Source organism: Lottia gigantea (genome assembly GCF_000327385.1).
Source record: "Lottia gigantea unplaced genomic scaffold LOTGIsca_2, whole genome shotgun sequence".
In the NCBI taxonomy this organism is placed as follows: domain Eukaryota; kingdom Metazoa; phylum Mollusca; class Gastropoda; family Lottiidae; genus Lottia; species Lottia gigantea.
The window spans coordinates 1080240-1095926 of NW_008708400.1; the positions used below are offsets into that span (position 1 = coordinate 1080240).

At 32.7% G+C, this 15687-nt stretch overlaps 1 protein-coding gene across 1 annotated transcript; it reads right to left on the bottom strand.

The window, feature by feature from the left end:
• Positions 1-222: 222 nt before the first annotated feature.
• On the bottom strand, positions 223-10824 carry LOTGIDRAFT_152652 (hypothetical protein; the record flags this gene model as incomplete). The annotated part of the gene is made up of 3 exons (XM_009053175.1): positions 223-571; positions 3891-4601; positions 10775-10824. The coding sequence occupies 3 exons, from the start codon at positions 10822-10824 to the stop codon at positions 223-225; spliced, it is 1110 nt and encodes a 369-aa protein (XP_009051423.1).
• Between the last annotated feature and the right edge of the window lie 4863 nt (positions 10825-15687).

Below are 15687 nucleotides of genomic sequence, written 5' to 3' on the forward strand. Positions count from 1 at the left end.
TTAGTTTTCGTTTAAGTTACTTGTACGTTTTTGTGAATAGGGCTTCTGATTGGTTGAAAGAAAAATGTTGGTACTGCATTTAGCTTATTTTGAGTTGCCATGTACTGGTATGATTATTATTATTATTATTATTATTATTGTCAAGTTCTACTGTACTCACAGCAGTTACGTTACAAATCAGTGTATATGCAATAGAAAATATTATATTACTTGTCGCATGTACTATGACGTTTTCTTATTTTTACTGTAATAACTACGCCACGTTTCTTGTCCAATACATATTCCAGGCCCACGCCACCATTTATCGATATTCTCGAACACAGATTGCGGGCGATTCTCATCGTGGATCAAAGCACACATACGACACCAAAAGTAAGTATTGATAAACGATCCAGTTCCTTTCCATAAAAAATATTCGTTATATAGTTTATCATTCGTATCAAGTTTATGGAGGTACTCGGCCAGTTCTTTTGGTGAGTTAAAATCATCCACGTGAATATAACTGTGAACAGGGGCTGCCCTTCTGTAATCTTCGGGAGATCCTCCCATGACTATCGGTATCACATCATGCCTGTAAATAAAAGAAATGAAAATTTATTTTATTATCACTCCCAGTCACTAAAACACTCGATTCTTTATACAGAAACAGAACGGAATGAAACAGAACATAAAATAATATAACAGAAGTGGATCAGAACAGAATGAAACAGAAATGGACAGGAAAGAGTGGAATGAAATAGAACATAGCAGTTTACAGCAGAATTTCCTCAATAAAAGTGAACGCTACCATTCTTATTTATTAAACAGGATTGAGATTTTTCCAAACCCTTTATAGTTTACTGTAAAAATTAAATGTCAAAAACAAACAGGAAAATTCAGTTGATAGAAAACCAATCTGACTATTAACTATATCCAACGGTCAAATTACCTAAACACCTGGTATAATATACACCTGTTGGGGGTGATGTAGATCGAATAAAATCAATCAATTGTCAATTAAAAGCTCTGAGACTTGGTAATGGTTATAAAAAAATATTAACTGGAATACGTAAAAATTCATTTAATTTCAATAGGCGTAACCCGGTAACATTTTAACGATTTGGGACATTATGTTTTCACAAACATATACTTTGGGTTTGACTAGAGTGTTATTTCAATTAATGTAATAAATATTGATTCCAAATCCTTGTATAATTTTTACAAATTCTATAGTGGTACAACTAATGTAATAAATGTTGTATAAGCAATAGGTCGTAATCCAAATTGTGGTTATAAAAACATGCAATATGACAGAACTTAACTGAAATAACACTAATTGTGGTGGTTTCCATTATTAAGGCCTGTAACAAGCACTGTGCAAAATGATAATGCTTGCAACGTAATACCACTATCAGAACGAGGAGAGAAGTCCTCCAAAACTTCTTTATTTGAAACTTCTGATGAAAATGATGCCACCTCTAAACTAAAATAATCGTGTAACGAGATAACTATTTCAAGAACAAATATTAATGTATATATATTATACACCTTTAAATTTCAACCCTTTGCCCTCAATACAATAAAATGATCTAAATTACAAAGCTGTTTACATACGGTGAATAAATTTCACTTGAACTTCTTATCTTTGACAGTGTCAACCATATCAATATTAAGTATTGAGGGGAGTTTCAGTAACCATAGTCTTAGTATATTCGACGGTAAAAAAAAATTCATTCGACTATTGTCACAAAATTTTTGTTGTTGAGACGTACTTTATTTCAATGTAAAAATGCAAAATTTTAAAGAGCACTCTTTCAAATTGCATGAAACACGGGATGTCAGCCCTTTTTTTCCACATTTTTTTTTCGCCCGACCCTCTTTCTGTACTGCAGGAGTCACCGTTCCATGTACGATGTAATGTTTTTATGAATATTCCAGAACTGTAAATGAGAGGACAGAACGTAATTTGTATGTTACCACATTATTTAGTAACCCTCTTATTACATTAAGAAATTCAACTTTATGGTGGAATATTTTCCATTACATTTGTAAATTAATTAAATAGTGAACACCATTCACTCGTATATCTCTCCGAAAACAAGTAACTCCCTCTCCCTCTCAAAGCCTTTGAAATATATGAGATACCAACGTGACTTACACGATTATAATACCCTTCCATATCGTTATCCGTAACCAGTCGTATCGAAATATAGACATTACTTTCATTTAATTACTGTGTTGCATTCCTATGGTTGGGTGGGTAAATTGTTACAAATGCTAAGATTTTTGTTCAGATAATGAAAAAGGGTTTGATTACACTGCAAACTGCAAAATTAATTACAACATGCCAAAAACTGAATAAAAAATTCAAGACAAAAACTTATCACATATTTTGTCAATATAACACACATTATATAGTCTGTGAGTATTGATCATAAAAGCTCATCCAACGGCAAATAGATATTACGGTATTTATAATTAATGCTAATTACAGATTATCAATATTAAAACACCAAATGGTAATTATCAATGATGGTTCATGTATAGATTCCCAAAATTCTTTCATTTCATAACAACCACTCAGATTATTCGCCTAAATATTCAAAAGATTTGGTCCACCGAACGAACCAATCCATAATATTAGAATATTTTGCGGAATACTTGATCCATGATTTGGTCGGGAGTGGCTGGATGGGCTTAAATTGACCAAAAAAATAATAACTTAATAAAAAGTTCCCGATGAATTCCACACAACTTATTGATGGGTATTGAAGGAGGAAATATAAAACAGACAATTTGATATTTTCTATATTTTGCCCTTAAAAGTCAATAATCCGTCTTAAGCTAATCTGATTATATGTATTCGATTACACATTGACCTATTTACAAACAGGGGGTGGTTGATAGCAAAAATGTTAATAAGATTTAGGTTTACAACATTAAGGGCTTTTTTTTAGACATCTAGGCAAGGCGGTGTCTCCCACTCTTCTGCAGTTTCGATGATAAAATTACAATAAATAAGCTAATAAATCCAATCCCTAACCAAATCTGGGTCGAATTTTACTGGCCGTGAACATTTCTTGCGATATCCTCAGTAGTCTCAGAATAAAGAGCCGAAAATGCACCGAGTCACCTTTAGTTGACATTCACGGTATTTAGTACCTAAACCAACAAAACACTAGCTACTTGTCGTGAAATTTGCTTTACCAACCAGCTTCAAACTCAAATCAATTAATTGACAGAAATGTTTCAAATAACAAATAACCACTTGAAAGCGTGCATCAAAACCGTAAGGAATCTTCATACAACTCATAGTGCAGTTAAAAGACATGCGTTTTTAACATAAAATGTAAAAGATCAACTTCCAAATACTACAGTAAGACACGTCAACGTTAATAAGCTTATAAGGGTAGCAAGTCAGAACAATAGAGAAACAATTTATGCTCATAACGTCAAAACAAAAAAATGATCCAGGAGAAAAATATTAACTAAGCGCATAGGAAAGTGATAATCCAACATAGCAGCAAAACAATGACTAACAACGATAGACATGTAGATGTATACAATTTTCAGATAGCACTCTAAGATCACACTGTGTTACATGCAAGATAAACTATGCTATACATAGCATAGCCAACTGTTATTCATAAATATATACATATACATATATATATTGTGCACATTATCATAGACATAATACCAAAATATTAATGGTAAAGTTTGTAAACTATGCATACAAAGAGCATAGCAGACATCACAGACATCATGTCTCTAGACTTTGTTTTCTTGCTCCAATTTCAGCGTCCATTTCGTGTCTATGCATTTAGATGGACCGACATCAGAGTTTAAATCTGAATATTAAAACTGATAAAGCATAGTACCGTATGTAGAAATATGACATATGTACTTACTGTAAGCCGTTGACAAAGAATTTCTCTGTAATGTAGTCTCGACAGTTTGAATTTTCAAACGCCAGATAAAATTTATAATCTTTGTTCAACATATCGAAACATTTTCCTGATTGGTGACGAGGGCATTTCAACGGTCCACAGCCGCCATAAATATCAACTTTAATATGTTCTGCCAGTTTGTCGGCGTATTGTCTTCGACCATTTCTTGCACCACAATTCGACACAAACCATGCAACTGTTTTTGTCTTTCCAGCTGCATAGTTTTTATTTTGTGGCTTCGTTAACTCAGATTCGTTAAAAGGTTGAAATCGTTCATAAGGCGCTACTAAAGTTGAGTCGTGTCTGTAGGTGGCTGTCCAATTAAAAACATTTTTATAGGCACTTAAACCAGGGGTATGATACGGTGATTCTAGCATGAATAACACCCATATTTGATTTAATGGACGATTGAATCGTGGACGAGATGGTGATTGACTAAATAATACAGCATCAGCATCAGCTGCCTTCTGTCTATCTGAAGATAAGATGCACCGGTTTACGGGACACTTTTGTTCGATAAACGTCTGTTGTCCACGCTTTACCTGCCAACCACCGAAACCATTATAGAGAAGTATGGTTTTCATTGGCATTTCTTCATTTGTTTTGAACTGTTTCACATTTTCAGGTATGAATTCCATTTGATTTACTATCCTATCTTGCGAATGATCGGAACTGGGATAAATTAAGTTTTTATTTCTCGGCGATTTATAGAATAAATCATTAGCTTGTGTTTGATTATAAAATAAGGGTACTGTTCCTGATTGTAAATGTCGCACGTGCTCGTGAATATTAGGTCCATTATAGTCTAGCGTACGCTTGCCCTCAACTTTGACGAAATTTACACCCCAGGGTGTGTCGCGTACTCCCTCGGCCCATTCTTCTCTTTTGTAAAAATTCAGCAATATAAGACTAAACACACTGCAGATGAATGAAAGTTGCACAATTTTTTTAAGATATAAACGCATACTTAATCCGGAGTGTCCCTGCGTTCTTTCAAACGTTGTTCTTTACAACGTATCTAAGATGACACGTTAAGGCATTGAACACAACGGCGATCTATCCGATGTAATGAGATGAAATCCTAGAATATTCTTCACAGTACTCCTCATCCACTAACTATCCTCGTGTCGGCTACTTTCATTCATCTATACTGCATTCTGCGCTCCAAATGTGTCACCTGAATGCATCGATCGCTTTATCTCAAATAAAGTTAGTTATAGTCCTATATCACAGGGTTCTCTTATGACTCGTACTAATCAGGCAAAAGTCTATATTTATATCACATTGTTCGTAATACTGGCAATTACTCCATTGACATGCACGATTACAAATCATTATTAGAACACACCATACGCGATCATAATGGGATTAATTCATTAACCCTAATTAACTTGTTCTCGTCACAAATCCACAAATGTCTTGACAACCAAGGCTAGTTTTGTTTACCTTCCCTACAATCTCGTGATAACCGCTAGTTTTCATTTAAGAAAAGAAAACATCAAGATTGCGAAGCAATATAATAGGCTATAGAGATTCGTCCGCCAATATCAAAGATAAATGTTCTCTAGATCAAATAATATGGGATCTTGGTTGAAGCTAACAATCCTCTTCATTGCTGTTACATATCCATAAGTCATTCAATTACCTGAAATATATAATATTATTTAAATCTTTAATTTAAAAATAAATATCGTCAAACGCGCACCCTCCTACACTTATTATTTTTACATGTTTTTTTCAATATGTTTTAAACCATAACCATTCCTTAAATCTTGGCATCATAAATATTACCAATATCGGTATGGAATATCAACCACTCGACATTGTCACCCAAGCCAAAGTTAGGATCGGAGTGGATCATAAATTTTCAAGTAATTGAAACCAATTTAATGAATTAAACAGATGTTACTATCAACTCAAATTGAATAATTTTAATAAAGCTATAATATTAATAGCATTGTAGCACTTTTGTCGGTTTGTGTGGCTGGGATGTTGGAATACCACCCTTACTTTCTACATTATAGGAATACAATTAGCAAGTCAAAACAACTTCGTATTTCCGGTTTGGTCGATTTGTGTGGCTGGGATTTGGAATTTAATACCACCCTTACTTTATTTCTACATAATAAAAATACAATTAGCCAGTCAAAGGACTTTGTATTTCCGGTTGGGTCGGTTTGTGTGGCTGGGATGTTCGAATTTAGTACCACCCTTCCTATATTTCTACACAATATGAATGCAATCAGTCAATCAGAGCAATTTTGTACTTTTGGTTTGGTCCGTTTGTGTGGATGTAAAAATTTAGTACCACCCTTCCAATATTTCTACATAATATACATATACAATTAGCAAGTCAGAGCAATTTTGTTCTCCTGGTTTTGTCGGTTTGTGTGGCTTGGTTATTGGAATTGAGTACCACATATTCCTTAATTTTAGATAGACCCTCCGCCACTGTTACTAAGTGAAAGCCAATCAGTAAAAAAACACTCATCCAAAAATTGTCATATTATACATGCTAAACATGTTTAACAAGAGACATGCCCTAACTCAGCCTAACTGTAAAACTATTTTAGGCAGATTGAATAAGCTGTTTAGACACCTCTATAGTAAGTTATCAACTTGATCCGTTTTATGTCACGTCCCGTCAGCTGAAACAATAGCCCTAATTTCATTGACAAACAAAATATTGCGTAAATAAATAGAAGGGAAGGGATTAAAAAAACTTAACAATAATTTCTTTAAATTTGTCCCTGTTTGGTGACATTGAAATAAGTTTTTATGTTTTGAAGTTTATAACAAGATGTTGATATATTGTATACACTCAAAACCATTTTAACGTCTCGTGAGTATAAATTGGCCACAGTGTCCAGTTGTTTTAAATTGGAAAAAATACTGTATAATTAAAACGCTTTTTGGGAACGTGTGATGTTTTATACGAAGACACGAAGTATTCGTTTACAATTGTTCTACTAAAACAAAACATTTTCTTTGCATTTTTTTTTATTGGAGACAGGTATATGATACGTTAGCATCTCGGAAAATCTTTAATTTTACCGCAAGCAAAATAATTCCTACTTCTGATGTGCTCAATTAATTCATCTTAATTTTCCAAGCCTTTTTGGTATGATCGATCAAAAATTTATTCATCTGTTTAAGGTTTACAGCAAGAAATCCGATTCATATCTGAATCCGGCTACCCCAAGCACCCAGGTAGAATTCTTATTCTGATATGCTATTGGAGAGCTAAAAATTCGCGTTATACCAGCTGACAGACAAGATCGAACTTTGAGCAAGGGAGATTTTCATGTTATAAGAAGTTTTAATACAGTCTCCCAGCTTTGTAAGCAAATTATTATAGACTGGCATCGTGTAAAGTGTTCTTTAAGAACCAAATTCAAGCTTTGTTTCAAAGACGACTACCTCTTGAATGACGATAAAGTTGAGTTTTTCAAACTTGGCCAATATGAGTATAATATCAGTAAACTTACTTAATGTCATAACCATACATAATCTCATACTGGTTCTTCAAATCCATAATAATATGGATATTACTCTTTTTCAATTATTACTTAGTGAAAAAATGGATATATAATTTATAACAGGAATTCTGTTGGATAGTTATGACACCAGGTGAGTCCACTGATGAATATATACTTTTATTGGCCGAGTTTGAGATTCCTTCAATAACCAAGGACAGATTGAGGAAATTGTTTCTAGCAAACAAGGTCAATTCTAATCACATTTATACCTGGTAGCCCAATTACTGGTTTATTTACACGTCTTTAAAGGTCAGAGGTTACCAACGTCTGTTAACGAACATACCCTCAGACGAATTAGAATTACTATAATTAAAAATATTTTTTAAAGAATTTTGAGTTTACGTTAACTGTCACGTAACATAACGATATGAACAGTTTTACTAGGGAGAAAAAAAGTAAATAAACATAGACTGAAATGCTACAACAATTTTTATACGCCGCTGCCTTTTCATTCGACCATTTTTTTTTTGCGGAGAGCAGAGATACTTTTGGTTATGTTGAATAATATGACTGGATGTAAACAGTATCAAAATGTGAAACAGTTGTATTACAACTGACACACCGACAACACTTTCGGTAACATGTTGGACAAATCATCTTGGCAACATACCTAAGCAACAAATATAAGATTTTTTGTGCATGTTTATACACATAGACCGGAACATATGCCTCTGTTTGAAAGCTATTTTTAAAGTTGTCGGCTGGTGTAGAGACAGAAAACTAAGCCTTGTTTAGTTAAGATTTAGTGCACCTCTGAAGGTTTTTTTTAACCTATTTATCTAAATCGACGACGCAAAACCCAAATATATTTGGAAATATGGATATCATGCTAGAAAAAATGCATATTCGGAGGCATGAAAAATCCCCATAAAACAGGATCTAGTTTTTCTCGAGCCTATATATATCAGATGCTATTATGGAGGCAGATGTTCCGGACAAGTAGACATACAGCTTCGATAACATGTTGGGCATATGTTGCCGAATGTTTCCAAACTCTAAATATAACAACTTTTTCAACAATATGACATTTTGTTATTGTGTAAGCATACAATACTTAAATTACGAATATTATCGTATGTTTGTAAGTAATGTAATTGGTAAAACTTTGTACTGTATATATAATGATAGGGTAGCATTGGGAGTACGCCTCTCGAGGCAAGATGCCTCATCGGGATAACTCTAAGGTTAATCATCATATGGATTTTTTTTTTTGCCTTCGTTAGTCACGTATTCCCCACCAACATCCAACCAGGTTTGTAGCTAATTTGAAGGTTTGCTGAAATTATTACAGATCATTAAACGTTTGTACCAGTTTCATCTAATATTTGGAGTGTGTGTCGAATGTTTTGATTATTGCAATTTTATTCTAAAACAATATTTATATCTGGTTTCCAGACATTGGTGTCCTTGAGACGTTTCAGTCTCACTTGTTTTAACTATTTCTTGTTTACCTGTTTACAAAACAGTTAGGGCTTTGTGGTATATCACCCTCTCATTATCATCATGACTTTCATTAATGTCCTGTATTATATTTGTATGATAGATAATATAACATTACAAAGTATAGTTAATAGTACAATTCTTGGTGAAATATATTTGTATGATATAAAGTACGATACTAACATACAATAAAGAATATTAAGATAGTCGTCTTATTATATTAATATTCCTGGCGATAAAGATTAAACAAGCCACCTGCTTGAGTTATTCAAGTGATAGCCTATTAAAAAAAATAGGCTACTAAATGCACCATATTGTGTGGACTCTACCAGCTGGTCTATGACCAACCTTTTGGCATTGATCCTTCCTAGATTGTCCATACACATTTACAGCTTGGTCCACTGGAATTATGGGCGAAGATAAATTATTCAAGGTCATCGGACTTAAGCCATCGGACTTCTTGAACACGCCGATGGAGATCGGACCCACAGCAGCAATGAGATGGGATTGGTGTTGAAGTATTTTGATAGTGGCTTTTACTTCGTAAAACTGTCGCAATTAATGCTAAGCACGATAAAAGATGGCAATGTTTTTGCCCGATTTTGATATCTTGTTTAGAACATAAATTGGCTGTCTCAAGCGATTTCATTCCTATTCAATAATATTTTAGACTTAAGACTCTCTTGAGATATATTATTTGAGTGAATATAATCAATTCATAGGACTAAAAACATCATAAATAGGATATAGGCCTACTGTATAGTAGGCTAGTTGGACATAAGGATAAGGTCCATTTTACCGCGTGTCCGTTTTGTCTCAAAGCACAATTAGACTACTAGCCTTGGGTACATACATTAGGTAGTCTGACAGATGACATAATGTCCAAAATAAACTTCAGAACAATATTGTTATACAAGTACATTTGCTTAAAATTAATCCAATAAAAATACAGCTGGAGTAAAAGATGAATTTGTTTTGTTTACCTTTATAACTTTGACTAAAGGGAAATAACCCTCAATAGGCGCGATCAATTTGTCACTTTGATAACTTCACAGACTCGCAAGACGTTAACCATCAAATGTCAACCGTTAAGATAACAATTGATCTATTTCGGAGACAGGCAACTATTGTGGCTACCATTTCAGTGTAGTCATCATTAATGTATATAGTCCTACTTCTCCTTTGGTCTAGAAAGGAGTTGTGGTCTGATTCCGATGTAACTTTTATGATTAGTTAAGAAAGGCTACTTCCTGTTTAGTTTTGTCTATTTCCTTTAAAAGCACATATGGATGATGAAAATAGTTAAAAGTTCGTTTGAGAGCTGATTATTATAAGCAGGAAGGAGCAAACATTAGTTTACAGCAGAATACATTGTTAAATATCGAAAGTAACTGTAGATATTAGTAAAATGCTGACTTTTATTTTGTGAATGTGAAACTGCTGTGTTGAATATTAGTTCCAGCTATCGAAATAATAAAAATGTGAATTTTGAAACTTTTATTTCTATATACCAATGCCCAAACGCTTGAGTTTGAGACAACTACAGGCCTAGTCTACTCACTTCAGAGATTAACATGATGGCCTAGATAGGCCCAAGCCTAAGCTATGACTACTTGGAAATAACTCTGGAAATGTTAATAACTTTGTGTTAAATTCTTCATCTTACTATTTATTTTTCAATAGGTGTTGTGGCTTAGAATCCTTCTCAAGGTAAGACAGATTCTGATGCTTGTGTCTTTCACCACTCCAACCCCCCAATACCTTACTTACTGATATAATATTTGACATTAGGGAATCAACCGAAACCGACCTCTACGACAGAATACACTCGATTGAATTACAACTTTCAGGCAAATATAATATAACCTAAAGGCACAGACACTAATTACAGCCACTTTTCTCGCTTTCTTTTTCATCAATTACGAAGAAAATGAGGAATAAATAATTAATAGTTAGTGAAGGCTACAAATTATTTAACCAGACTTAATCAAGCACCTTTACACTAATTAAAGAAGAGAAATTGCAATTTGAAACCGTTATAGAGTGAAAATAAAAGTAGCCAACATAAATTAATGGAATATATTCGCGTGTGTTTTCGTTGAAAGATAAGTCAAAGTTGGTTACCCAAAACAGTTTTGGTGTCAAGTTCATGTATATTCATTTGAATCTTGAATATATGTAAATAGTCTTCAGAAGTACTAGAAATGTACGAAAATCACACAATTCCTTCAAAAATATCTTTTCCTATTTCTATATCTGTCTTTACTATGTATCACAGAGTGTCTTAAAATGACGAGTCGTCATGTTAACATTCAAACGCGGATAACTCTGAACACACATGGATTTGAAGGCTCAAATTTGGACTACCAATTGAGACCATTAACCAACTTCAAATACAGTTCACAAATAATTACATCTGCTCAGGCACGTGCCATAATATAGGTCACATGAGACCAAATCACACGCTTAATAAAATGTCCAGTCGGGAAAATAAAAAAAATATACCTGTTCGAGTTACATACTATTATTTCCTTATTGCATTGTCGTTCATTTCATTATAAATGATATGGATATAGATTAAAATGGATATTTTACTTATTTAATTTCGTATATCTGGACTGTGACTCATGGATTACAATTTGAATATGTATGTCAACAGGTCAGTTTTTCCCTTTCCCGTATGATTCATTCAAGTATTTCAGAATCGAAATACAAGATTCATGTCCAGTGGAATTGCGAGGATTTAATTGACGGAGCGGGCATCCGTCGGCTTTCTGGATTTAATAGGGCACTTGATATGTTGGGAATCCTTGTAAAATTTATCTAATCTAGGAAGGCGGGGAATTTGTTATGGCTCCTAAATACACTACTGTCATGGCATATGCGGCATCGTTTCGTGATTTACATTTTGCATTGTTAAATTTTATAAGCAATTAGTAACAAGGATGACCGAGCTATTGCAATTATCATTCCCTTGGCTGTATCAAATTTAAAACATTAGTGTTGTTTATGAAGAGGTTTTAGTGCTTTATTTTTGACAAAATAAGAATAATAGTCTTATGCTAAGAATAAATCTTAGACCAATTATCATGACTAGTGTTCATATACTATTTGAAGCCAAGTCAATCGTGAACACAATTATAAAACAGGTTACATTTACTTAGCAAAGGACCAAGAGTCCAATATTTAGAGCGCATTATTAACGTCAATATTGGACTCATTGGCTGTTTACCAGTACCATTATGTTGGATAATGGTACGCCGAGATCAGAGAGTGACGTCATATCTATATTTTAATACTGATTAACGTAGCGTTTCTGTTTCTAACGTATGATTGGGCAAAGGAAGGGCGCATCAGTCAACAGCACGAGTAATCCTAAATTTAATTCAGATCTGTTGCACTCAAAGCACAGAAAAACGTTCATTCCTGAAAAGTTAGTTTATATTAAAAAGGTTTAATAGTTGCAAATTACTTTTACATAAGTAACACAAGACGTCTAATAAGCAAAATATTACATGGAGAAATTTTTAAAGTTTTTGAGCTTTATGTGATGATTTTTACACCCTATCAAATTTGCTTATTTTCGACAAATTCTAAAAAGACAGAATTTTTTTTCCTGAAAAATTGTTTGCTTTTCAGAGGAGACTAACAATGATATCGCGATTTATATCATAATATATATCATTTTGGCATAAGTCGTCTTGCCCTAAGGTCAAGAACCAAGCAAAGGCATTTCCACCCACACAGCTTGGCATTTTGCAATCTATGAACCCGGACGATATTATTGATAATATACATAAATTATTAGACAAAGATCCAACTATGCATTTATAAGAGACCCACATTGGAAATAATTATGCTTTAGCCATAGTTTTTAGCCATTGTGCCTGTATAACGGATAACCCATTTCACTTCAAGCAAGATATCCCATGTAGTAGCAAATTCTTAAAGAAGAACTACCTCTTAAAATTTTATAATTCATTTTTCCATTTAAACAACAAAATATAGACAGATAGGGCTTTTAGGACAGAAATTTTATTTAAAAGGAATACTAGGCTACTTCTAAGAATGGACATAAAATTCAAAGTCTGAAACATTGTCAATTAAAGAATATATTCATCAGTTGGACTAACGAGGTGCCAGGTGACTATTGACTAAATAAAGAATACTACCATTAATGTATCCATTAAGAAGGATGTATAGAGGGATTCTGTCGTAGAGTTTTGACACCAGGTAAGTCCCCTTAAGAACAAGCATAAGTTTTTAAATATTTGAATCGTTTGGTCATCCTAAAAGATAGTATACCTTTAACCTCATAAAAAACAAATTTGACTACCATTGTGACAAGTGATTTGGGTAGAAGTTTACTAGGTTATTAAATGACTTTATCCCTTCAATACCATCTGTTCAGTTTCAGAACGTTTTAGCCAATTTTATTACCTATTTTTTTCAAAGGCTTCTCGGTGTCTGAGTAGTGTAATCTATATATGTAATAGACTATGGCATCTCTATATCTCCTCTAAAAAATAGTCATTAATAATAAAATAATGAAACAATAAGAATTTATTTTACGTTGAATAATTTCTCTAGTGAAAGATGATGCATGTGAAATTGTGCTCAGACAGGGCTGTTGATTCGGTTGTATTTGCATGTCAGGTCTGGTGAACCTTTAAATGTAATATGACATGAAATTGATGTGGCTAATGCCTGTCTGCAATAATGATTGGTAACTTGTAGTTATTTCATGGTGTTAATGTGCACTTTATTGCTCTGATTTAATTTGTAATTAGGCCAATTCTGATTGAAGCCTAGTTGAAATGTTTCGCTACGACAGAAAATATTTTCTCAGTTTTTTTTGTGTATGTTTTCATATTTTTAATAATTATAATGAAAGATTGACTTGCATATTTCAAAAATACATTCATTAAAAATTTTGATTAATATTTTCAAAGAAATATTGTACAAAAATGTGACTCGGTTATTTCAAATAAACATTCTATAAAAAGTGTGATTTAAATATTCAAATAAACATTCTATAAAAAGTGTGATTTAAATATTCAAATAAACATTCTATAAAAAGTGTGATTTAAATATTCAAATAAATATTCTATAAAAAGTGTCATATAGATATATAGTTAATAACATTCTATAAAAGTGTGACTAAGGTTTTACAAATAAACAGTCTATGAAAGTGTGTCTCATATATTCAAGTAAACATTCAAAGAAAGTGTGTCTCAGACATTCAAATATACATTTAATGAAAGTGTTTGTCAGATATATAAAAATCATTTAATGAAAGTGTTTGTCAGATTTAATATACATTCAATGAAATTGTGTCTCAAATATTCAATGAAAGTGTTTCTCAGATATTCAAATAAACAGTCTATGAAAGTGTGTCTCAGATATTCAAATAAATATTCAATGAAAGTGCGTCTCAGATATTCAAATAAACATTCTTAGAAAGATTGACTCACAAATAAACCTTTTGTGTTTGACCCTATCCGTCTTTCGCGTTCAAGGAGTGTATGCTTACTCGTCTTGACACCTTATACCACTTTTCATTATGAAATACTTCCTCACTATAATGGTTGATATACTCCATAAGCTGCTACCAATCTTTCTCCAAAATGTTGTTTTGGATTTGGGGTTTCGTTTTGCGGTTTGGATAGTCAGTACTTGGTTTATTTACTGATAAACTTTTTGACCAAGTTTAAAATGAGTCAGTATTCCTTTAAGAATCTGCTACTGCATGGAATATCGCGCTGAAACTGAAATGGGTCATTTTAGTCTCCGTTATCCGGGTACAATTTCTGTGGTTTACAATATTCTCTGAAAACTATGGCAAAGGCATAATTATTTTCAATGTGGGCCTACTATTAATGCATAGTGTTTTTTTTTTTTTTTTGTTTAATAATTTATGTATATTACCAAGCGTATCGTCCAGGTTCATAGACTGCAAAATGCCAAGCTGTGTGGGTTGAAATGCCTTTGCTTGGTCCTTGACGAATAAATCTATTTTGTACAAGACACAAGGATTTTCATTTCGTGATAAAATGTACAAAATCTGCTGTAATTATTTTATTTTAATTTGAATAATATATCCAACTGTGAAACTTAAATTCAAATTATCAGAATAGAATGAATTTGAGATTTTATACTTAGCGGTAAATGAAATGATTAAAAGATGATTAAAAGATTTTTTGAAATACTCGGGGATTATATATTAACAAATAAAAGGATGTCCAGTTGACAAACCTTGTCGCATAGTTGTAACAGGTGTTTTGAAAGAGTAAGCATGTTATATTTCTCCATTCACTTCGGCCACAGAACTAATAACATTGGCTTTAAATTCATTATACTTTAAAACAGAAATAGAAATAATAAAACAGAACCTAAAAAACATTGTTGTTGTTATAACTCAGAGTTTCACGCTATGCTATCTTCAGACAATTGACCTACTTAAATATTATTAATTTATATTAAAACAAAATGTAGAATATTGCCAGGATATAGTTATCTTAAAGTGATACTACGTCTTAATATGAACATAAAATTTAATTCTCAAAAATGGTCAATATCAATATATATTCATCAGTGAAACTTACCTGGTGCCATAAAGTTACAACAGAATTCCTGTAAAATCTAGAAAATTAGAAAATTCATAAAACTTACTAATTATTGAAAAACGCTTAATCTTAATATTGAGCGTTTTTCAATAGTTAATTGCATTTTTATTAAGTTTTTTTTTGGATTTATCGGATTATATAAGGATCCTGTTA